A 26,111-nucleotide genomic window follows, 5' to 3' on the forward strand; every position below is an offset into this window, starting at 1 on the left:
TGCCCTGGCATTCGCGGCTCTCCTGGATGTACTCCCAAAACCTTTGCAAAAGGTTTCTGGGGAGGGCAGCCTTATTGCGTCCTCCATGGTAGGACACTTTACCACTCCAGGCCAGTAACATGTACTCGGGAATCACTGTACAACAAAGCATTGGAGTGTATGTTTGCTGGCGTTCAAACAACATCTGCTCTTTATCTCTGTTATCCTCAGGAGAGTGAGATATCATTCATGGTCTCCTGGTTGAAATAGGGTGCTTTTCTTCAGGGGACACTCGGAGGAGCCCGTTCCTGCTGAGCTGTTTGCCTGCGGCTGAACAGAAACATTCCCCGCTGTTAGCCACGGGGAGGGGGCAGGGTTGAGGGGGTAGCCACGCGATGGGGGGAGGCAAAATGCGACCTTGTAACGAAAGCATATGTGCTATGTATGTAATGTTAATAGCAAGGTTTACCCTGAAAGACTGTAGCCACTGTTTTATAAAATGTGTCTTTTTAAATAACGCTGTCCCTTTTTTTTCTCCACCAGCTGCATGTGTTTCAATGATCACAGGATCTTCTCCTTCCCAGAGGCTAGTGAAGATTAGAAAGAAAAAAAAATGCACTCGTGATGAAATGTTCTCTGAGCTCATGCTGTCCTCCCACACTGACAGAGCACAGACGAATGCGTGGAGGCAAATAATGTCAGAGTGCAGGAAAGCACAAAATGACCGGGAGGAGAGGTGGCGGGCTGAAGAGAGTAAGTGGCGGGCTGAAGACAGGGCTGAAGCTCAAATGTGGCGGCAGCGTGATGAGAGGAGGCAGGATTCAATGCTGAGGCTGCTGGAGGACCAAACCAGTATGCTCCAGTGTATGGTTGAGCTGCAGCAAAGGGAGCTGGAGCACAGACTGCCACTACAGCCCCTGTGTAACCAACCGCCCTCCTCCCCAAGTTCCATAGCCTCCACACCCAGACGCCCAAGAACGCGGTGGGGGGGCCACCGGCCAACCAGCCACTCCGCCACAGAGGATTGCCCAAAAAAAAGAAGGCTGGCATTCAATAAATTTTAAAGTTGTAAACTTTTGAAGTGCTGTGTGACATTTTCCTTCCCTCCTCCACCACCCCTTCTGGGCTACCTTGGTAGTCGTCCCCCTATTTGTGTGATGAATGAATAAAGAATGCATGAATGTGAAGCAACAATGACTTTATTGCCTCTGCAAGCGGTGATCGAAGGGAGGAGGGGAGGGTGGTTAGCTTGCAGGGAAGTAGAGTGAACCAAGGGGCAGGGGGTTTCATCAAGGAGAAACAAACAGAACTTTCACACCGTAGCCTGGCCAGTCATGAAACTGGTTTTCAAAGCTTCTCTGATGCGTTCCGCACCCTCCTGTGCTCTTCTAACCGCCCTGGTGTCTGGCTGCGCGTAACCAGCAGCCAGGCGATTTGCCTCAACCTCCCACCCCGCCATAAACGTCTCCCCCTTACTCTCACAGATATTGTGGAGCACACAGCAAGCAGTAATAACAGTGGGAATATTGGTTTCGCTGAGGTCTAAGCGAGTCAGTAAACTGCGCCAGCGCGCCTTTAAACGTCCAAATGCACATTCTACCACCATTCTGCACTTGCTCAGCCTGTAGTTGAACAGCTCCTGACTACTGTCCAGGCTGCCTGTGTACGGCTTCATGAGCCATGGCATTAAGGGGTAGGCTGGGTCCCCAAGGATACATATAGGCATTTCAACGTCCCCAACAGTTATTTTCTGGTCTGGGAATAAAGTCCCTTCCTGCAGCTTTTGAAACAGACCAGAGTTCCTGAAGATGCGAGCGTCATGTACCTTTCCCGGCCATCCCACATTGATGTTGGTGAAACGTCCCTTGTGATCCACCAGTGCTTGCAGCACTATTGAAAAGTACCCCTTGCGGTTTATGTACTCTCCAGCTTGGTGCTCCGGTGCCAAGATAGGGATATGGGTTCCGTCTATGGCCCCACCACAGTTAGGGAATCCCATTGCAGCAAAGCCATCCACTATGACCTGCACATTTCCCAGGATCACTGCCCTTGATATCAGCAGATCTTTGATTGCGTGGGCTACTTGCATCACAGCAGCCCCCACAGTAGATTTGCCCACTCCAAATTGATTCCCAACTGACCGGCAGCTGTCTGGCGTTGCAAGCTTCCACAGGGCTATCGCCACTCGCTTCTCAACTGTGAGGGCTGCTCTCATCTTGGTATTCATGCGCTTCAGGGCAGAGGAAAGCAAGTCACAAAGTTCCATGAAAGTGCCCTTACGCATGCGAAAGTTTCGCAGCCACTGGGAATCGTCCCAGACCTGCAACACTATGTGGTCCCACCAGTCTGTGCTTGTTTCCCAAGCCCAGAATTGGCGTTCCACAGCATGAACCTGCCCCATTAGCATCAAGATGCATGCATTGGCAGGGCCCATGCTTTCAGAGAAATCTGTGTCCATGTCCTGATCACTCACGTGACCGCGCTGACGTCGCCTCCTCGCTCGGTATCGCTTTGCCAGGTTCTGGTGCTGCATATGCTGCTGGATAATGCGTGTGGTGTTTAATGTGCTCCTAATTGCCAAAGTGAGCTGAGCGGCCTCCATGCTTGCCTTGGTAGGGCGTCCGCACAGAAAAAAGGCGCGGAACGATTGTCTGCCGTTGCTCTGACGGAGGGAGGGGCGACTGACGACACGGCTTACAGGGTTGGCTTCAGGGAGCTAAAATCAACAAAGGGGGTGGCTTTACATCAAAGAGTATTTCAGGCAGGACTTCACGGAGGGTTCCAATAAGAAATGGTGCACCTAAGTTATTGTTCTTATTGGAACAAGGAGGTTAGTCTGGCCTCTGATTGATACATGGCTAGATTTACCTCGCTGCACCTTCTCTGTGAGTGACTGCAGTGTGACCTAGAGGAATGAGTCCCCTAGACAGGGGAGGGGGGGGAAGCAAATGAGTACAAAACAAATCTGGTCTATTTCTTGTTTTGATCCACTCCATCTATCTTTTACATCTTTGGCTGGCAGCAGACGGTACAGAAAGACTGCATGCCATCCACATCTCATGGCTGCTCGGCAGAAGATGGTACAGTAGGACTGCTAGCAATCCGTATCGCCTGCCTGCTCACCATAAGACGGTTCAATAGGACTGACTGCAGGACTAAAGAGAATGACCTGGTCAAGTCACTCCAAATTTAGTCCCTGCGCACATGTCTGCCCAGGCGCTCCCGGCCGACGTGGCCAGGAGCACCTCGGACATGACGATGACGGCTACCAGTCCTATTACACCGTCTGCTGCCAGAAGGCAATGGGTTGCTGCTACTGTGTAGCAATGCCATACCGCGTCTGCCAGCACCCAGGAGACATACGGTGACGGTTACCTGAGCGGGCTCCATGCTTGCCGTAGTATGGCGCCTGCACAGGTAACTCAGGAAAAAAGGCGCAAAACGATTGTCTGCCCTTGCTTTCACGGAGGGAGGAAGGGAACTGGGGCCTGATGATATGTACCCAGAACCACCCGCGACAATGTTTTAGCCCCATCAGGCATTGGGATCTCAATCCAGAATTCCAATGGGCAGCGGAGACTATGGGAACTGTGGGATAGCTACCCACAGTGCAACGCTCTGGAAGTCAACGCTTGCCTCGGTACTGTGGAAGCACTCCGCCGAGTTAATGCACTTAGAGCATTTGCTGTGGGGACACACACACTCAAATATATAAAACCGATTTCTAAAAAACCGACTTCTATAAATTCGACCTAATTCCGTAGTGTAGACGTACCCTAAGGTACAACAGTAGCAAGTCAAATGCCTCAGCAATACCCTTCAAAAGGAAGGCACAGCGGAGGAAAATAGAGGGCACGGACAGACAATACTTTTCACTCTTTAGTGCCTTCCTTCCTGGGATTCCTTACCTTGTGATGAGCAAAGCACATACTGTGTTCACGTCATCCACCACTAAACCGAAACACCGCAGGGGTGAAGGCAGACGAGCTTAACAACACATAGCCACACAATATTTAAAAGCAGAAAGTATCTTTTTTCAACTGATATTAATAGGGGAATTTAGATACACAGCATATAACCACCGAACTTGGAACTTTGCCAGAACACCCGGGTCACTAACCCTATTCTAATCAGTGCGTGCCACAGGATCTTCAATGACCTGGTTTGGTCCTCGGATTTTACGCCTCTTCAGGAAAACAGCCCCTTCAACAACACAGTGTCTCAAACATGCTGGAGATTGAAAACTGGCACCTGTTGAACCACCCATATCACTAATACTTTCAAAAGTAGTGACTTGGCCTGACCCCTTTTTAATTTATGAGATATGATACAATCACAGTGCAAGGTCATGCGGCCGCAAGTCATTTCCTTAAGGTTCCTTTCCCTTCCCGATTACATTTTACTCCTATTCTTCCAACCAATGAGGCAAAAAAGGATATCAGACCAAAAACACATGCTACTGTGAAAATGACCATCCCATTTTGATCTTCTCCATTTGATGTGCGGTCTGTGTTCTTGATAAAACAATTAAAATGGGAAGTATGATTTTTAGGGAATCCGTATCTTTAAACTAAAATTGTGTCATACCTGTAAATCTAACATATCATGTAGTTTCATAAGAAGTTCAAATGCTAAAACTTTTACTTCCTCAAAAGTGCTGGCAAAACACTGGATTAGAGTTTGAACACGGGTAGAATCAATTTCTTGAGCCAACTGAAAGACTGCTTGCGTCTGACCTGTTCAAAGAAACCGATGTTGCCATTATGCTTTGTTATCACACAACAAGAATTTGTATTCCACTTTTATTTAATGGAACTACTGCAAACCCTAAGGGCTTGTCTACATAGTGGGATAATGCACGCTATGGGAGTTTGATTTCTAACGCACACGAATTTGTTGAGCATTAATTGGTCTATGTAGACCCTGCTGGTGGGCATTCAATGTTCCCTAGTTAAACATTTAATATGAGCCAGCAGGATCTACACGGATCGATTAATGCTCAACACATTAGCGTGCACCATCCCACAATGAAGACAAGTTCTAAGACTGTGTTAGAGCGAAACAGACTAATGCATTATTTCAATGTACAGAGTTTTCCTATCACTGCCTACAAATCAATTTGTGTTGTTTAAAAAAAATATATTTGTAAAATAAAAAGTAAGCCCTAGAGAGTACAAAAGGTACTTACCACATTAAAAACAAATTCTAATATTCTCAAAGCTCAGACTTGCCAACACTCGCCATGTTAGCTTTCCTTAAAGCTCTAGCCATGTAATTAGGTGAGAAAATCAAATTTCTTTTTTAAATGAAAGCTTCTAGCTGTTATGACTTTGAAAAAAAGATTGAAAATGTGACCAGATTGAACTCTAAAAGCTCAAAACCATAAAAGCTAAAAAATAAATGAAAAAAAGAATTACAAATATTTTTTCTTAAAAAAAAAAACAAGATGATATTTGGGGCTGACTACCCATGACTGACTACTTGGGATTAACAGGAATGAAGCAACAGACTCAAAAGTGAACACTATTTTGAAAAGCACACTTTTACTCCTACATATAAGATCATAAGATTAGCTAAATTTTTAATATAGTCCACCCAAAAAATATTGTCTAGTTCCTGAATTCATTAGTATATCTTCAGTCTGGTCTCCATGACTTCTGAAAGCCTCTATAACACCTCCCACTACGACTTGATGTTCACAAGAGTGTTTTAGGAAAATAAGATTAATTCATTCATACAGATGTTTTGGGGAAGAGGAAAATGTAGCAAGAATTTAATGAGTCATTCTGCTCTCTTGCTCAAATACTTAGCTTTTTCTAGATAATTTTTACAAACCATTTATTTTTAAGTTGCTCATACAATCTAAACACAGAATTTACTAATTATAAACACTTCAAACAGGCTCCTATTATGAATACTTTAGAATGTTCGAATAATCCTGACACTGAAAGAAATAATGTCTCAACACTTTAACGGTTACCGGCACAGAACAGGAGCAATCACCTAATTAAAAAACATTCCCCATTTTAGTGTGCAGTACTCTGAGAAGCCAATTTCATTTAAGTCTCTTCAAATGTAACAGTTTTTATGGTCTTGGTATTTTAACTGCAGCATGCTCGATTTCCCATAGTTTCTGAAAACTGCATTTATCATCCCTTAATTTACACTTATTCCTAAACCAGAATTTTCTTATTCTGTTGACACCTTCATTTTATTTAAAGAAGAAACAATATAGCAAACTGCACCTGAAGTGTAAATTTTGCAAAACTGACACAAAAATTGAGTACCCAATTAATCAGTGCACTGTTGTAAGCAAGCCCATTTTTTAACCCTACCGTTGCCCCACCATGAAAGTCAAACACCTCACCTTCTGGAGCAGAAAATATTTCTGCTATTGATCCCAAAATAGTTAATGAAGAAAATCTGGTTGGATGGGATGACCCAGGAAACAGGGCTTCAAAAAGTTTGTCACATATAGATGAAATGAAATCCTGAAGATTACAAAAGGCATGTGCTTAGTACAGTTTGCATGCTATGCACATTAATTAAAATTTATTAAGAAATCAATCAGAGACAAGATGACATCCACACAGTTATGACGCCCAACACAGTGGGCAAAAAATTAGAGCTGGCCAGAAAATGGAAAACTCTTTCCACAAAAATAAAATAAAACAAAAATAAAGCAGCAACAGAAGCACTTTCAAAAAGTGTTTTTGACCCAAACCAGGAAAAGATTTCATAAAAAATTCCATTGTGGGAAAACCAAAATGGAACTTTTGGTTTCTCAGCTGCCCAGCTTAAAAAGTGAAATTGAGAAGAGCCTTCCAGGCAGGCAGCTGGATATCCTTCATTTTGATTTTCCTGACTGTGTTATGAGAATTAGTAGTTAATGCTTTTCAAGTGCTATAAAAATGCTAAGTATTATTATTATTAGACTTCTTGTAACAGCTCCTATACTTACTTTATACTGCTGTAAAGTTGCAAAATGATCCCATTTAGCTGATTCTTTAATTAATTCTTGTTTGGTTTTACTTTGCTCCAGTTTATAAAGTACCTGGGAACTTTCTTGTATTCTGCAGAACAACTTTTAAACACAAGCAAAATGTAGTTGATCAGACACACACTGAAGTATGACTAATAGCAGATTTAAACAAACATTTGGGCAAAGTTTTCAGGTTTAGTTGCTTATAGTTTCAAAAAGCGTACAAGTTCATGCACCATGTAATAATCATACTACTGACATCATTCCTTGAGTCTCCCTTTTCCACTCTGATCTGCCCCCTTCTCCTGCTAGCACAAATCTAGATACCACATGTACCTCCTCCATCCCTACCCCCACTCCTAACCTCACACCCATTCCCCTCCTCCCCTTCTCTTGCTGTCTCTGGAATGCCCACTCTGTAAAAAGTTCACAGCCACTTCTTTATATCTTATTCCCTTCAGCTCCTTAAATCCTTACAATTCTCTCTTCCTTCTCCCACATCATATACGCAGAAGTTTCATATTTCCTGTCCCCCTCTAACCTTTCCACTTGCCCCAGTGACCTCATCCCATCCCATCTCCTGATTGCTCTCCAGTCCACTCTTATCCCCTACCTTACTCTTCTCCTTTACCTCTCACCCTCCTCTGGTTCTCTCTTTCCATGACAATACTAGCATGTTTTAGTCTCTCCCACCTTTAACCCCACTTGCCTCTCCAACTACCACTCCATCTCCCTTTCAACGTTAAACTCACTGAACATGTGATCTACAATCATCACCTGGAGTTCCTCTCCTCCAATTCCATGCTAGACCCACTCCAATTCAGCTTCTGCCCCTTGCACTCCTCTGACACTGCCCTTGCCAAATTCTCTACTATCCTCTTCCTAGCCAAAGCTCAGAACCAGCACTCTGTCCTCATCCTCATGCCGCCCAACACAGTGGCTTGACCTGTCAGCCACCTTTAACGTGGTCAACGATGCTCTTCTTAAAATCTTGTCTTTTCGTGAATTTCATGACTCTGTCCTTTCCTGTTTCTCCTCTTACTTCTCCGATTACTCCTCCAGCACACCTTTCAGAGGATGCTCCTTCATCTCCTCTCCAACTTTCTCAGTGGGTTCCACAGGGCTTTGTCCTTGGTCCCCGTCTCTTCTCCCACAACAGCTTATCTCTGGGTAGTCTCATCAGCAAGCACAAATTAAACTCTCTTCCCTATGCTGACAACTCGCAGATTAAACTTTTCTATTCGAGATCCATATTCTCTGTCCAAACTAAAATCTCAGCCTGTCTCTGACATCTCCCCGTGCATGTCTAGCCATCAGCTCAAACTGAACATGACAAAAACAGTGCTCTTAATCTTTGCCCTGAAGCCCACCTCTCTCCTTCACGTCCAATTTTGTCAGCCATTGTGCACACCACTACCAATATGCTGGTTGTTCAGTCTGTAACCTGGGTGTCCTCTTCAATTCAGTTCTTTCTCTAGCTCTTCACATGCCCATTATGTCTACATCTTGCAGATTATTTCTGCATAATCCCTCTCAGTTTTGGCTTTTTCTACCCATCCATTCAGATAAAACTCTCCTTCACCTCACGTCTCGATTACAACAACATCCCTGGACAAAATGCAGTCTTCCCCTGCTCATAACCATTCAGAATACTGCTACAAAGATCATTCTTCTAGCCCATTGCTTTGACCACGTCACCCTTCTTTGAATCCTTCCACTGGCGCCCCTACCCTTATCATGAGGAAAAGCTGCTTTTCTTCAGTTCCTTCACAGCCTATCGCCACTCTACCTACTTCTCAATTCACTAATCGAAATGTCAACTTCTGTCTCCAATTGGACAATGATATCAGCCTCCATCATCCACTTGTTAAATTTTCGAACAAGCACCTTTGTTGGTTTCTCCCATGCTGCCCCTCATGCTTGAGAGGAGCTCTCCATAAACATCTTCAAATATACCGCATTATCCTCCTCAAAACTCTTCATCAAGTTTTTTGTAGGCATCATGGTACAAAAGGAAGACCGATAATGCACTGATACCACTGACTAAAATGTTGACGAATATTGTCTCAATGTTTTCTTGTACTCTCCCAACTCTCTGTTACCTTGTATTTAGATTGCAAGCTCTTAGGGGCAGGGATCATCTTTTTGTTCTGGGTTTGTACAGTACCTAACACAATGGGGCCTGATCCACAACTAGACCTTTTAAGCATTACCGGATATTTCAGTTGAAAGAACAGTCTCCATTTTATAACTTACTAAGAGACTTGGTTTTAAACAGTGTAAAAATGATAAATACATGGGCTTTACTACATTGTTTATTCTTGAAGATTACCTTTTTTAGTAGGGAACAAATCTGCTGCCTCACTGCAGGAGACTGGCTGTTCAAATTGTAGGTAATAAAAAACTGAACTAGCTGCATCTCTTCCATAGTCAAGATTTCTGTGCTCCGATGAGTTTCACAAAGCAAACCTAAAGCATCAATGCGAACCTACAAAACATTCCAAAGTGAAGTATAGACTTTTTTTGTTTTTACCTAGAATAAATACTTGAGACAGAAAGTTTGTACAATGATACTGAAATAAAACAAAACATTGTAAGGCTAACCAAGTCTTCAAACTTCAAAGCACAAAAATAACTTTCTTCATCTACCTGATTATGCTGATGAACTAAACCTTGCTTTACACATCCAGTTGATAGGAGACCATCCCTCATGATATCTCTAAATTGTAAATGTCCATGAGCTCTAGCTGTTCTCAGGCATGCCATCAAGGCTCCAAGAGCACCTCTGGTATTGCAAGAGCCTAAAGAAAAAATAAATAAATTTCTGTTGTATTGACACATTACTGGTTGGAATGTCAATACTCTACTTCAGGCATCCCCCACCTTTCTAGTCTGTGGGTGACATCCTAAGAGAAGGATCTTCTCCTGGATCCAAACAGGTCCCCCATTCCTTATTCCAAGTACCATCAGAAACGGCTCAGAGAGCCAACAGCAGCAGTTCACTAAACCACTCTGAGAACCACCACCAAACCATGTAGCTACAACAGCACCATAAACCTTTTAATCACTGCCCATTGTAACAAAAATATTTTATGAAAAGTGAACTACAAAGCTTACTGATTTGTTTCCTCTACACTTGTTGTGTGCAAGTGTTTATAAAAAATGTGGACAAAATATACATAAATACTGTAGAAATTTATATGCATTTTATAACTAAAAACTAATAATAAGGAAACTATTAGGCAGGCTTAATTTAAAAAAATACAAGTAAAGCTAGAGTGACATTTTGTTTTATGGTGAGGGTGTGAAAAACATAACTTAAAGTGGAGAAGCTCCTATATATGCACTCAGCCATCACTGTAAATTCCTCTCAGCTATGCTGAGAGCAACTAAGGAAAGCTTGGAATTTCTCACCCTGCCTCTCCCACTTATTAATTCCAAGAAAAAAAAAAAACAAATCAGAAATCATATCTCTACAATTGCTGCAGCTTATCTAAACATCTGAACTATAAATATTAAGTTTATTTTCTTACCAATATTAGCATCAGCTGAAGCCTGAAGAATTTTAATCATGTAGCTCAGACTGTCAGGGCTACATTTCAGTAGTTTTGGTAAATAGTAATCTATTACGTAAGTAGTTTGGTCAGGATTTCCCTCACACAATATTAAAAGAAGAGGAGATACCCATGTGTCATGCCAGTGATTAATCCAGATGGTTTTTTGAAATGCAGATATTAGATGACTCTTGTGATTTATAAACATGGTTTCCAAAAGATCACTTGCATAAGGTGCAAGAGTCTGATCACTCATTACATCCAAGATTTGCGCTGGGATTGTTCTGTCCACTGTTAAAATATTTTCGACACCCACACACTCCACAAGAGAGCCAAGTGAAGCATATTTCCCTTTAACATGCCATTCTAAACTTAGCAAGCTCTCTGTCAACATTGACAAGAAAGGGTCTGATTTTACAACAGATCCTTTAAGAGTGGCTTGGTGTATCCGCACGATATTCTTGAATATCAACTTGGCCTGGTGTCTAACAGCATCCAAAGGATGTTCCCAATGCGTGTACACATATTCCAGCAGTTTCCCAGTTGTGTTGGAGTTTCCATTAAGACTGCACTTCAGATTTTGGGAGCTTGATTCAAGGACATCCAATGCTGAATTAGTCCAAATAGCTAAGATTCTAGATAAAGATACTGCCATATTGGATTCTTTTAATCTTTAAAAGAAGAAAGAAAGAAAAAAAAATCTGCAATGTTCCCATTTGTCATTATCCACTCAGTATTACTTATTAAATACTGCTTTACATTTTTAAAGCACTAAAAAACATTAATTCATAATATCCCTCCTCTGCCTTCCCCTTAGGCAAGTAAGGAAACAGTGACCACACACTGTAGGTGGGAAAACTGAGACTGAGAAGTTAAGTGACAAGTCACACTGAGTCAGCAGCAGGATCAGAACTCAAATTCCATGCTCAGTCCACTAACCAGCGTTTCTCAATCTTTTTGATACCAGGGACCAGTTTGCTGCCTTCCTAAATTGTGTCAGGGAGATCTCAGGGACCGGTGCAGGTCCCCGCACCAGTTGTTGAGAAACACTGCAATAAACCACCCTCTCTTCTTTACCATGGATTATTATCACTGCTAGAATTCCCTGACAAATAGTCTTAATTTAAAAATAGTATTGACTGGCTATTTGGACTAAGCCCATAAGAAATTGAGTATTTGTTGATATCTGAACAGCTTTACTATTTTTCATATAATTACTTTACAAATAAAAGGATAAATGTTTTCTTTGTTACAAGAAAATTAAAAATTGAACAGAGTTTACTAATGACCCTTAAAACTGTCATCCCTATTAAAATGTAGATTAAAATATATCCCATATCCAGCTCCATCCTCCCTACCTAAGGGGCCAAGGCGGTGGTTACTGTTTTTTACATTGTGTCATCAAGTACTCAAAGCTTGTATCCACATAATTCATCACATTTTAAGAGTTCCACTCCTTTTATTCTGTAAGAGAATAAGAATCTTTGGCAGAAAAGATGAAATCTAGCAAATAAGATTTACATTATGATGTAACCACTGAGTCTGCCACACTCTCTCATGCAGAGTAATCCCTTACTCCAACACTAGTTCTACTGAAATCAAAAGAAAAATTACATATTTCCGCATTTCAGGAAACAGTGGAAAACTGTGAACACATCTAGTCAATGAAATATGCAAATATTTTATTTATTTTATAATTGATATCATTAGGATTACTCAGAATAAGGTATTAAAGGTGGCAAAACTTGGACAAGAGTAATTTAAATTTCCAACCTTAGAAAAAGATATGGACTGCAGGACATTGTTAGTGGTATGGTTTCAATGACAGAAATGAATTTGTAAGAGGTCAGAAAAAAGTTAATAAAACAGCATTAAAAAATATAGACCTACTGTGAAGCCAAAGATAACAAAACCAACGCAATATCTAAGAGTAATTTCTCTCCATTTTCACCCATACTGCCATTCTTCCACTCTAACATGGCCAGCGCTCCATGACAAAGGAAGAGGAGGACTGAATCAGAGAGCTCTTCAGTACAGAGGCTCCCACAGCTGCTCACAAACCACTCTGGTACACTAGCACAGTTCACTGAGTGGAGGAGCAAGTCACTGACCTGCAAAAGCAAAAGCAATTAATGCCAGTCTTATTGATTAATTACAAACAGAACATTAAAGTACTTAATAATTGGTAGCAGTAAATATATACAGCTTTATTTTAAGAGAAGAAACATACTTACCAAACAAGGTAACTTTTCAACTGGCTCAAACATAGTCTTAGTAAAGAGAATGACAGCCAATCCTGAGGTAGTCTGAACAGTAGGTAAGAGACCTCCTTGTGATAGATAGAAAAAAGAAAACATTCTTTATTGTACGATGCTTGCTCTATTTGATAGAAACTATTAGAACTGTAAATATGCTATTTTAATTTTTCTGGACAATTTACAATTATTTACATACCACAGTATCTGAGCTCCTTGTGAGTATTAAAAAACTTAAACTTAAAATACTCAAATGAAGTAGGAAAATATTATCCCCATAGTAGAGATGGGGGAAAACAGATATTAAGTGACTTGCCCAAATTCACAAAGGATGTCTCTGGCAGTGTCTGCTATGCTCATATTATAAATTTACAATAAAATATAATGCAAGCAAAATTTCTAAAGGAAATACAGATGATTACTTATAAGAACATAAGAAAGGACATAAAAACGGCCAAACTGGATCAGAGTGCTGTCGGTTGCTACCAGTGTGGTACTCTGCTCTTGTTCGATGATGGTAACAGTTGGCTGCGTGCGTGTTCCCTCTGTGTGCTGCCCCAGCTCTGCGCAGATAGCTAACACAGCAGACCCCGAGAGAACCCCCAAAGACCACAGACTCTAGTAAGGTACGAAGGAAGCCGAGCCACGTTTATTGTCAAACAAAGCACAGTAATAGTTCCCTATAGACTCTACAGGGCATACTACAAATTTGTGCTCCCTGGCAATGGACACAGCTCAGTCAGTGGCGGGACACTGCATTGCCTCCTAGGCTGGACAAATATATGCGCTCCGGGACCTACTTTTATACCGTTGCCAGACAGATTACTCATCATAGTTCAAACAAATCTATCCATCATGTTGTCCTTTTGACTCTGTCTTTAAGATGCACCTGCCTGTTCCTTGTTATGTCTGTGGAGTGTTCTGCAGCTGTCCTGGCGCAAGTTCCTCTCATTAGCACTTATGTGTGTGTGTGCACGTACTTCTAACAACCTTTTCTTGCCAACTTCTGTGAGTGGGACCTGCCTCTGGCTCACAGCCCAGCTTTGCTTATCACTGCCTGGAAGTACTTTGGTTCAGGCTTTACTTTGTTTCAGGCTTCAGGCCTCAGCCTGGGCCTCTGATACAAGAATTTATGTTTCAGGGCCTCCTCTTACTACACAGACAAATGGTCCATCTAGCCCAGTATCCTGTCTCCCAACAGTGGCCAATCCCAGGTGCTCCAGAGGGAATGAACAAAACAGGCAATCATTGAGTGACCCATCCCCTGTCATCCACTCCCAGCTTCTGGCAATCAGACGCTAGGGACACTCAGAGCATGAGGTTGCATTTCTGACCATCCTGGCTAATAGCCATTGATGGACCTATCCTCCAATAAGTTATTTAATTCTTTTTTGAACCCAGTTATACTTTTGATCTTCACAACATTCCCTGGCAATGAGTTCCACAGGTTGACTACATGTTGTGCAAAGAAGTACTATCTTTTGTTTGTTTTAAACCTGAGGCCTATTAATTCCTGCTTCTTGTGTTATATGAAGGAGTAAATAATACTTTCTTATTTCACACCATTCACAATTTTATAAACATCTATCATATCCCCTCTTAGTCGACTCTTTTTGAGACTGAAAAGTCCTAGTCTTTTTAATCTCTCCTCATATGGAAGCTGTTCCATACCCTTCATAATTTTTGTTGCCATTCACTATACCTTTTCCAACTCCAATATATCATTTTTGAGATGGGGTAACCAGAACTACACACAGTATTCAAGGTTTGGGTGTACCAAGGATTTATACGGTGGAATTATGGTATTTTCTGTCTTATTAGCTCTCCTTTTCCTAATGGTTTCTAACATTGTGTTAGCTTTTTTGACTGCCACTGCACATTGAGCAGAGGTTTCAGAGAACTATCCATGATAACTCCAAGATCTCTTTCTTGAGTGGTAACAGCTCATTTAGATCCCATCATTTTATATGCATAATTGCGATTATGTTTTCCAATGTGCACTACTTTGCATTTATCAACACTGGGCAACAAAATGGCAGATGAAATTCAATCACCCAGTTTTGTGAGATCCCTTTGTAACTGTTCTCAATCTGCTTTGGATATAACTATCTTGCATAGTTTTGTATCGTCTGCAAATTTTGCCACCTCACTATTTACCCTTTTTCCATATCGTTTATGAATATGTTGAACAGCACTGATCCCACTACAGATCCCTGGGGGACACCACTATTTACCTCTCTCCATTTTCAGAATGGACCATTTATTCCTACCCTTTGTTTCTGATCTTTTAATCAGTTACAGATCCATGAGAGAACCTTCCCTCCTATCCCATGACTGCTTACTTTGCTAAGAGCCTTTGGTGAGGGACTTTCTCAAAGGCTTCCTGAAAATTCAAGTACACTATATCCACTGGATCACCCTTGTTCTCATGTTTGTTGAAAGAAAGAATCAATGAATTCTCTCAAAGAATTCTAATAGATTGGGGAGGCATGATTTCCCTTTACAAAAGCAATGTTGACTCTTCCCCAACAAATCGTGTCCATCTATGTGTTCAATAATTCTATTCTTTACTATAGTTTCAGCCAATTTGCGTGATACTGAAATTAGGCTTACTGGCCTGTAATTGCCAGGATCACCTAGGGAGCCTTTTTAAAAAATTGGTGTCACATTAGGTACCCTCCAGTCATCTGGCATAGAAGTTGAACTAAATGATAGATTACATACCACAGTTAGTATTTCTGCAACATTGCCATATGTGCTTCTGATAGCACAATCCTGTATTTATTTGGTACAAATTTTTTGCACACATAAAAAGGTCTGGCAATGCTCACTGAAGCTATTTTTTAAGTTTGAAAGATAACAGAAATGCCATTCACTCATCAAAAATATTAATTATAATTGATAAGTCTCATTTCTCCCTCTGTAAATTCTGCTCATTCTGAATTGATGATAGCAGTAAGGTTGGGATTTTAGTAAGCTACCAAAATCAATACAACGCTCAGTGACTTAAACTGAAGGAGGACAAGTCCAAAAGACAAGTTTTGCAACAAAGAACTATTTCAGTTTCTTACTAAGAACAAACTTTATAGTATTTAAAAACTGCTGATACTTACCATCCATTAAAAAGTTTGTGAAGCTCTTCACTAAACCACACATACTTTGCCAAACAAGAGAACTGGGTTTCTTCCAAAGACTTCCCTGAAAATTTTCTTGTACTTTCTGTAGTAGCATCATTGAAACTTTAATGGCCATCAATAAATCATGCATCAGTCGAGTTTCAGCAATACTATTTCCACTAAGCTTTCTGAAAAGGGAAAAAAAAAAAAAAAAAGACAAATAAAGTTAACTAAAATTTGTATTTCCCCCAGGCAAATATTTTGCCAAAGTTACAGAAAAGAAAGTTATTTACTTTTTTCTATCCACTAAGAATATTATAAAAATAAAACAGGAAGCTAAGTCCAAGGCATTTTCTTTTTTTTTTTAAAAAAAACAACTCCTTGCATGCTGATTCAACAGACGCATAAACTTTGTGAACAAATCTCATCAGTCTTCATATTGTTACAATCAATAATATTAATCACAAAACAGCCACAGACATTTCAATTTCTTTTGATATTTTATCTAAGTCAAGATAACTCGTGCTGTAATCATTTTTTAACAAACCCGGAACAGGGGAAGTCAAGTGGAATACTAAAAACTCAACATGGAAAAGATTTTATTTAGCCCTTGCTATGTAAACTAAGGTTCCATTCTCATTAATATCAAGAAAAGAATGGACCAATAAGTGTTTAGCAAGAGTGCATAAGGAACATACAAGAGTGATGTACTGTCCCAACTTTCCAAAGAATCCCAATTCATTATGATGGAACTTGGGTTTCACCTTTTCAGTATTACATCATAAGTTAACTGGACAAACTCCTCTCTACTCTTCCAATATCTTTTCCTCTTCTACTATTAATTATGAAAATACAGCATTCAGATGCCTGTTAGGTGGGCCTTCTACCAACCTTCCCATTGAGCTGTGTACACAGTAGCATGCAATGGAGTCTAGGGTATTCTCAATTCCAGAGCGCTACTGGTTATAAGAGACATACATCACGACATGCACAACTCAACTGTAGATGCACAAAGCACATATAAGGCCCACCTTAGTCAGCTGAACTCTAATTTCAGTATGGGTGTGACAGAGAGGGGAGTTGACACAGTGTTTAATCCCTTTCACTGCCCCTAGGGAAGCATGATCCCCCAACCCGAAGTACAACTATCAAACAACTTATTGGGTTGCATCTACCAGATGCATGGTTACAGAGAAACCAGCAGTTTCAATGGCAGTCTGTGTTTAAAACGGACAAATTCTATTATGTCCTTTTTAGGTTCCTGGGTAAATTCCAATGACAACCACTTCACTAATCTGATAACAACACTAAATTAAAACAAAAAAAAGTCACATGGGAAATGGAAGACCACATTATACATATTTCTCTATACAGTTTGGTTCAATGGTATTCATGAACTACACAGTTCAAATCCAATTTTGTAATGAAGAAAGTATGCACAACTTACAGGTCTCCCTTAAGATTGGCAGCTACAACACAGTCCACTCTATGCCTCTTATACTGCCACATCCTGGTTTTCTGCCTCCCGCCTTCCTCTACATTCCAGCATGCACCAGGATGGGATAAGAAACTCCTTACCCTTCTTGTTTTACATGGCATAGTACTGAACATATCAACTTTATCACTATGGCATTTACATCATTAATGGATTTATGGTCACCAGAAAGAATATTCAGAGTCAACTGTGTCTTCCGCACAGAGTGGACTTAAAATAGCTGAATTCATTTCACATTTAATTTCACTTGCCTGTTTTCCTCCTGTATTTCAACGAGAGACTTCTGCAGAAACTGAAGAACTATTAAAAATAAATTACAGTAAGAAATTATTTTGTTTAAAAACAGACTGAACTGCAAATATAAATTGGTCCCACATGTGTGTGTGCAGGTTCGTGCATGGACAGAAAAATTATTTGCCAAATGGAAGCAACATTACAACATTACATATCAATCAAGTTTGAACTTCAGTATAGTCTCATAGGAGTAGTGTTCAAAGGAAGTGGAAAAAATCCATAATAAAAATTGTACAATTCCCCTGGGCTGTGCAACCTTAAGTTATGCTGAGAAAGTTGATAAAGAGACAGTTCCAAAATAGGGATTGGCAGCTTGCTGGAGGAAAGGAACTCACTCACACAAGCTTTGCTCATGCAGCTTTGCAACAGCCTGGCGTCTTCAAATCCGTGCGGCCTTGGCCACTGAGATGAATTTTCTCTTGCTGAGAAGGCCTAATCCTGCAAGATACTGAGTACCCTCAGCTCCCACTGAGATGCTGAACTGAAGTTAAAGGTAGCTGAAGGCTCTGGAGCACCCCACAGGATAAGGCTGCAATTCCACAGGAGGCCATTAATTTTATCTGGACAAAGACTTAGTTTTCCAATATATTAAGTTGCCCTTACCCTATGGTCTAGAAATGGACTCTAATAAATGATACAGTAATTAACTGTGCTATTGGTAGATCAAATTATTCATCACTGCCAGTTCTTGGTTCTCTTTCTTTGGTCAGCAGAGGCTGGTAACGGTTCACAGATACCACATTCAACCTCAGGGTGGGGAAGTGGGAGAAAGAATGGCTCATGTCACTTAATAGCAATTCCTGCTCTGAAAAAGTTCCACTGAGATCTGTTCATTCAGAACAGCAATAAATGCAACTAAGGGAGTTGAAGATGGAAGATAAAAAACCACGGAAAACAGACGAATCTACCAAGTTCCAACTGTAATGGGGAAAAAGATCTTCATGCAATCTTTTCATTTCTAGTAAGCCCACTAAGAAGAGCTGTTCAAAAATTGTTTATATTTTCCCACATTTAGTTTTTGTTTCATAAAGGAGTAAGAGTGGGGCTTTTGCACATTTAAAATGTTATGCCTGTCTTAAGCTATTCTCAAGAAAACATAAGCAATCAAAAAAGTTACATTTATTGTATCTGCTACAGAAATAGCATAACCTTACCTTCTTTGAATAAATTGTTAATACTTGCTTTACCTGTGGGGGAGGAAATATATATTTCAATAAGTATGTGTTGGAAGCAATCATTTACTTTATCTCAATAAGGGTGAGACCAAGACCATTATAAACAATACCCAGTTCCAAATCACAATTGAATAAGTTAAAAATATGAAAGATAATATTGCATGTTATCATACCTAGGCTGAAATTTTCCATACAGGAAGCAAGATTGTCCATTACTTTTCTGTACAAGGATAAGTCTGTAGTTTTTAGTTCTTCTTTAAGACAACGAACAAAACTGTGCACTGCTTCAGTCGTAATGTGTTCAGGAAGTCCATTTAGTGAACTACAATAGAACGAGATCAATTATTTCAAACAGAATATTAAAAAGCAGCCACAATATCAAAGTTGCCAAATTGGTGAAAAACTTAGGCCTGACTCCTGCCACTGGGTCCATGCAGTCCTGTATTGAGTACCCATGACTTGAATGGGGTTTTGTGCAGGTGCAAGGATGTACCCATGCAGATCTGATTACAGGACCGGAGTTTAAGGCATTTTACAACATTGAAAAAAATAAACACAAATGAATGCAAGTGTAAAGGTATTCAGCAGAAACAAGCCTCAGTTACATTACTCTAAGACACGAGGCATTTTTAATTACATCCAGAGGTACAAAGTTTGTTTTTAAAAAATTAGCTTCTCCCAAGCCTCCGTTACTCCTGAGGGAATTCTGTGCCAAAAAATTAAAAATTCTGCAAATTTTATTTGTCGATAAATAAATGTGTCTCCAGCATGGCAGTGGGGAACACAGGCCCCTGGTGGCATGGAGATGGAAGATCACCCTGAAGCCCCCACCTCCCCCAGTACAGGGACTAGGCAGTGAGGCTCCACCTGACCCTGAAACAGTGCTAGGGCTGGGCCTGCCCCAAAAGTACCCCGGGGCCCTGCCCTCCTGCACCAGGTATGTGAGGTCAGGCTCAGCCGAGCAGGATCCAAGTGTGGAGGGGCTTAGTGTGGGGGGATCCAGGTGTGGAGTGAGAGGTTTCTGTGTGGGGCAGTCTGGGTGCGGGCAGCTCAGTGGGGGGATCTGGATGCACAGGGGCTCGTTGGGGGTTCCAGGTGCAGGGGCAATGGGACTCTGCAGGGGATCCAGGTGAAGGTGGTTGGGGCTCAGCCGGGGGGAGGGGGGTCTAGGTGTGGGGAGATGGGGCTCGGCGGGGGGAGGGGAGTTGGGTGTGAGGGCTCAGTGGGGGGCTCCGGGTGCTGGAGAAGTGGGGCTTGATGGGGTTGGGGTCCAAGAGTAGCTACTTGGGGATCAGTGGGGGGGTCTGGGTGTGAGAGGCTCATCGGAGGGGTCCAGGTATAGAGCGGTAGGGCTTGTCAGGGTGAGGGTTTGATGGGCCTGCTTAACAGGGGAGCCCCAGCTGCTGTTGAGGGGACACCGCATGCCAGGCTCCTGCTTCCCCCCCACAATTGCCCTATCCCCTTTTCTTCTCCATCCCCCTCCCCTCACTCCAACATTCCCCTCCGCCTGCCCTGTTCCACGCCCATTCCTTCCCCACTGCCTCTTTCCCCCCACCCCCTAAACCCCTTCACTCATTCCTCCCCCTTACTCAGAAAACAGAAAGGCTCCCAGCACACAGAAGGGGAGCACGACTGGCACTAAGACCCAAGAGGCAGCGTTCAGCTGCAGAGTCAGTGGAGCCCAGAAGCAGCATCCTTCAGCTGGGCAGCTCTGCGCTTGCAGAAATAAGGGGGGGGGCAGTGGCATGTAACCCTGTATGTCCCCGCATGCCTCACCTCTGTTTGGAGGGGGGAAATCTCCCCCACAAACTGCGCCCACGGTCGTCGTCCCCGCACTTCCCTCCTGCCGCGGCTTCAATGAGCCACTTTCAATGCTGCTGTTTTCAGCAGGGAAGCACAGGAATTCTGCGAGGAGGCCACTTTCTGCAGGCGCACTGCCACACAGAATCCCCCCAGAAGTACTCTGTGCTAACTGCTCCTTCATCTTTTTCACCACTCATCTTTTCATTTTCTCCCATGCTGCCCCTTTGACTTTCAGCAGCCTCCCTCTCCTCATCTCTTCCAACACCGTAACCCTCTTCCCCACCCCACCCCACCCCAAAAAAAGGACAGAATCCTCACACAAACATTTATTACATTAAATCCTTCAGGGATTATCACTGCAAGATTCAGACTGCTTGTCACCCAATGTATCATCTGTTTAAAGTAGACTACCATCTTTACGGCAGGGAGCTACTTATGTATATGACGCCAAGCACTCACTCACACTTAAATATAACTAACATTATTTCAGCATTCAGTTGTCCCCTAATTTAGTAGACTATAAAAGTTACTTTTCATACATAAGGAGAGAAACCATAGAAGATGGGACAGTATTTCTGGTTGCAAACTATTTGGATAACTCATAGGAAATCAGACTAGTCAGGATTTCTCCCCCAAACATTTAATTTAGTGTATACACCTTGAACACTAAGAAAATTTACCTCTCAGACTGTGAAACAAACAAGGATACAATAGTATCCACAGTATTAATCTTAAAAGTGTATTTACATTAGATTAGATTAAAAGTGTATTTAGACTCTGATCCTGCAGTCATTAGTCAGGGAAAAATCCTCATTGGAATAAATATCAATTTCCCCTGTTAAAGGCTGCAGTATCAGATCTTTTATCATATTTCACTGAATTAATGTTTCTCCCACCCCATTATCACATTTCCATAGTTTAACTGCAAGACTGACCAATAACACATTGATGATGAGGGAATTCAAAGAACATAGAACATAAGAACAGCCATACTTGGTCAGACCAAAGGTCCAATCTAACCCAATATCCTGTCCTGCCAATGCCAGATGCCCCAGAGGGAATGAACAGAACAGGTAATCATCCAGTGATCCACTCCCCTTGCTCATTCCAGCTGGAGAAAAATCTAGAGATATCTCCCTATATACCCATTTCTTTACCTATAACAGAGTTCTACATTGTGTCAGACTGATAATTTGACATCATCAAATAAACTCCTTAAGAGCACCAGGCATTTCTTTTGACATTTAGTCCTCAGAGTCATAAAACAAATCTCAACACAAAACAGAAGAGCTATTAACCTCGGGCTAAGGGAAAGGGACTTTGATCCACCACCTCTCTCTCTTGGAAAAGGGGAAACGAAAGAGAAGGAGCAATGAATACACATCACCTAACTATGCTATTCTGAAACATCCATAACTATGAAGTGCTCCAGCAAAGGGGCTTCCACGTCGTCTTTTCCTTCTGTATTTTGAGAACAGACAGCAGGGAGGTAGACCCAAGGGTCTTCCACTGTTCACTTATGCTGTGAATATCTGACTAGAAGTAAATGCTGCTTAAACAGCATTTATTTGTACTGGGTCCCCTCTACCACTGTTACTGCAATGCTACATGGGGATTTAATTTACTGAAGCACCAGGAAATCAGCCCTCCACTTAGATATCTCTGCATTCACATCACTAGGGATTCCCATCCCTACAGCTCCCCTAGGATTTGAGAAGTTGCGATGCTACACCTCCTGCTCAATCTTCTTTCCTGCTTCCCACCCGAGGAGACGACTGCTTGGATTCTCCACCAGGTCAAACTCGTGGAGGTTCCTGACTCCCCTGTCCTTTTCCCATCGGATGGAACAACCGAACCTTTTATTTGTTCCCACAGAATGCATTTGGACTGCTCATTGCAATAACTTATTTATTCAGTGTCATTCATCCGATTTGTGGTTTTTCCTTGCTATAATATCGTTCTCGGGAAGCGGGGGAAAATAAAAAAAAAAAAAATAGAAGTAAAGAGGGTCCAGCTCCCAATACAGATTTTAAAAAATCAGAAATATCTGGGGAATCAAAGTATGTCTCAAGTAAATTGGAAAGCAGAGAAGACAGCAAGATTAATCTCTACCTTTGCTTTACATTTAATGTCCAAAACAAAAAACAAACAAACAAAACAAGCAACCTCTTAAACCACAACATAGAAAAAAAATGAAAACAAGTAACAAAGGCCTACAAAAGGCAGCAAACACCGCTGGAGCAGAAGTGAAAGTAGCGAGACAGCACCAGAAGAGTGCGCACTAGTTAAGAGAGCTGATCCCCAGGACATCCAGTAGGATGCGCCGCAGTGGTGAGTCCCACCCTGTCACACACTGGAATCCAGAATACTGTACTAAACACAAATGTATTTAATATCTGCCAGCCTTACTACTTCACATCTGACTGGACAATAGTTGATTGTTCTGTAATTTGCTTTTTTATATTAATTTTGTTTAATCGCACAAGGTTCCATTAAAATATAGAGCTATTAGATTTAGCCCCTCACCCCTTTTCTAACTCAGAATTCAAATTAAACACACAGCATAATATTTTGTTTCTATGACAATGACCTATTTAACTTTATTAATTTAAACCTATTAAAATATTTTATTTAATATGACATTCTAATTTAATTTTGGAAGTATAACATATATGGTTGTCAGCTTTTCCACTATCAACCCTTATCTATTGGGGTTTAGAATAGCCAAAAAAATTCCTTTCTATCTTAAATCTGGCACATAGTTCCTCACAATGGAAAAGGAGCGGTTTTTAAAGCAACATGAACCAAATGACTTTTAGTGATATTGCTTTTGTAGAAAACAAAGTGTTGGTTTTTTTTAAATTAAAATCTATTTGTTGCTGTATCCAAACCAAAAATGTCATTTTAAAATGACATTTGGAAAACATTTAATGAATTACATATAGACAAAGGGTAAAACTAGTCTTAAATTCTTTAATCTGAACTGCTGCTTTTGGATACAGCCGTTATATTAAAGGAAGTAAGTGGAGCACGTATCAGCTTAATTCTCATATTGCTTACCTTGGATTCCTTTTTTAAATAGTATTTAGTTGCCTTTCCTTAATGTTTTTAAAATTACTCCAAACCAAGACTCTGCAGTATTTGTTCATTCTCCTAGGATAGTATGAATAAAATCCAGGGGTGGATTAAAACTAAGTAGAGCCTGGATATGCATATATCAAAATTTAACAGGCCTCTAAAAAACAGTGAGGTGCCCTTGTATAAATTCTTCCCCACCCTCCCAGACCACCTACCCCAGAACTCCTTGAGATTTCAACCCCCCCAGCAGACTCTTACTCCCGATGACTCCTTGGGCTTCTTGTTCCCTTCTATCCCTTCGGTAGATGCAAAAATGAAATCCTGATTTCAATTAAGTCAATAGGTGTTTTGGCAGGATTTCACCCACGTTTTTTTCACTAAGTCACTGCTGCACCAATTCCAAATCTCAAGCATCGCACCTTAATCTACAGATCACCGGCAATAATGAGACTCACCTTCCAATGAGGCCGGTAGGAGTCTAGCCTGTATAAGGACCGAAGGATCAGGTCCATGCAGCTACAGAATTAGGATCAGATGCTGCACAAAGAGGTGTGGAGTTGGACTTCTGTGCTTGCATGATCCTGGGTCCACCAGCACACATTACATCACAAAATCAAGGCCTCAGGCTCTAATCCTGCAACTAGCTGCATGCATATAAGTTCCCATGCCATACAGGCTCCCAATGACTTCAAATCAATGGAGTTTTGCGCAGCTACAGGAGGGGCACCAGCACAGAATACACTGCACAACTGAAGCTTTATATTGTATGCTAGAGCACAGAATTTCTTACTGCTTATGTTTTGGTGTGTATGAAATTAAGACACTTAAATACAGGATCCCAAACCACAAATGTGTTAAAGGTGTAAAATTAATGAAAACCATACAACAGTATCTCCACAATATCTAAGCAAGAGCATGTGCCACCATAGCAGCTATCATAATAAAATTCTTTGTACCTAGATGGAACACAGATACTAAGATTCATCTTTGACTGTGGAAATAAGTAAGTTATATTTTAATAATATAAAGTCACATGTATGTTACTTCTTTATGTTTCACATTCTACCATTTTTAGTCATGGAGAATACCTCCAGACCATAAATCAAATTTACTTAATAAATAAATCATATTCATCAACCAACACAAATCTATCATTTCTACAGAAGCCAGCTAATTTTAAGGCAGAAAGAAGGACAACGCATGTCCTTATTACAATAATAATGAATGTCAGTAATGGAACTATAATACAATAAAGTACTTGAAAGTTAAGTGAAATATTCTGCGGCAGCGGACATTCCTACTTAGCTAAAATTGTACTATTTTTGAAAAACAAAAAAGGGGCTTTTATTTACTATCCAATTTGTTACCTTGCCAACACCTTTTTCAAGGGATTCTTTGCACCCAGTGAAAAATACATCACTCCAACAATATCCAAACAGCATTTAATCATGGGACTACACGCAGAGTTTCTATCCATCTTCTTCAATAATGTCACAATCTGTGATCAACAAATTAAAAACCATACAGAGGTTAAACTTTTGTTTATGTACTCATACATAAAAGAAATGAAATTCTCCTTTATCCAAAATTTCATTTTGCCAAATTTAAAAGAATTTACTTTACAAGTTTCTGTTTCTGCCACTAAATTTCAACTGTCAGAATAAAGGTTCAAATTTTTTTCCTGTTCTGTGTTTTTTTTCTGTTGGCAGACACCTCGCATAATCTGATTTCAGAGGCGCGGAGCACCTCCAGCTCCCACCGAAGTCTATGAGCATTTCTGAAAAAACAGACTAAACTTTTAATACATTTAGAGAAATACGGACTGCTCTTTTAAACTGATCCTAATAATGTTTAAAACGTACAAGACAAGTGTACATTAAAAATAGCTCTTGCTACTAGGTGCCTAGAAAATTATCTCAGGTATCATGATAAATTAGCAGTTACAATTTACCATTAGTTAACATTAGCGAAGTCTTACCTGTTTGATACAGTAGATTTGATGGATACCATCAGACAGCTGTACACAGTGCAACAGCAGAGAAGCCAGATTTTGGTCTTCAGCATCTGCAAATGCTACATTTTATTTGGGAAAAGAAGTTCTTTTTAATCGGGAACCACATAATAAATAGTAAATTGATTTTCTGAACCAGTAAACAATTCATAATTATATCATATTTGTAACATATCACTATTGTTTTATACTTTTCCTCCTACACTTAATCCGTCTCTTTCTCAAGCCTTTCATCATCATACCAATACTTTACACTTATAAGATTACATTACATGTTCAATACATTGTATAGACCTTAACCCTTAGCCAAGTTCTTCACAGAGCAAAAATGACTGCACTTATATGAAAATAGCAGATAAACATTAAAGC

The 26,111-nt window shown here is 40.9% G+C and overlaps 1 protein-coding gene across 15 annotated transcripts in view; it reads right to left on the minus strand.

Annotated features, from left to right (window-relative positions):
* Positions 1-26,111, minus strand: part of THADA (THADA armadillo repeat containing) — a 299,475-nt gene that overhangs the window by 263,361 nt on the left and 10,003 nt on the right. For 13 of the 15 annotated variants that reach the window (XM_037895818.2, XM_037895817.2, XM_037895819.2 and 10 more), the window contains 14 exons: positions 25,710-25,804; positions 25,099-25,229; positions 19,024-19,172; positions 18,830-18,862; positions 17,633-17,681; positions 15,884-16,074; positions 12,750-12,844; positions 12,406-12,626; positions 10,495-11,186; positions 9,611-9,762; positions 9,294-9,449; positions 6,941-7,063; positions 6,347-6,470; positions 4,567-4,715 (listed from right to left, as the gene is read on the minus strand). In XM_037895818.2, the coding sequence (XP_037751746.1) occupies positions 4,567-4,715; positions 6,347-6,470; positions 6,941-7,063; positions 9,294-9,449; positions 9,611-9,762; positions 10,495-11,186; positions 12,406-12,626; positions 12,750-12,844; positions 15,884-16,074; positions 17,633-17,681; positions 18,830-18,862; positions 19,024-19,172; positions 25,099-25,229; positions 25,710-25,804 (2,360 nt within the window). The remainder of the gene's footprint in view (positions 1-4,566; positions 4,716-6,346; positions 6,471-6,940; positions 7,064-9,293; positions 9,450-9,610; positions 9,763-10,494; positions 11,187-12,405; positions 12,627-12,749; positions 12,845-15,883; positions 16,075-17,632; positions 17,682-18,829; positions 18,863-19,023; positions 19,173-25,098; positions 25,230-25,709; positions 25,805-26,111) is intronic. The other 2 variants (XM_037895820.2, XM_043543762.1) reach the window with 1 other exon arrangement.

Source organism: Chelonia mydas, chromosome 3 (assembly GCF_015237465.2).
Source record: "Chelonia mydas isolate rCheMyd1 chromosome 3, rCheMyd1.pri.v2, whole genome shotgun sequence".
Classification (NCBI taxonomy): Eukaryota; Metazoa; Chordata; order Testudines; family Cheloniidae; genus Chelonia; species Chelonia mydas.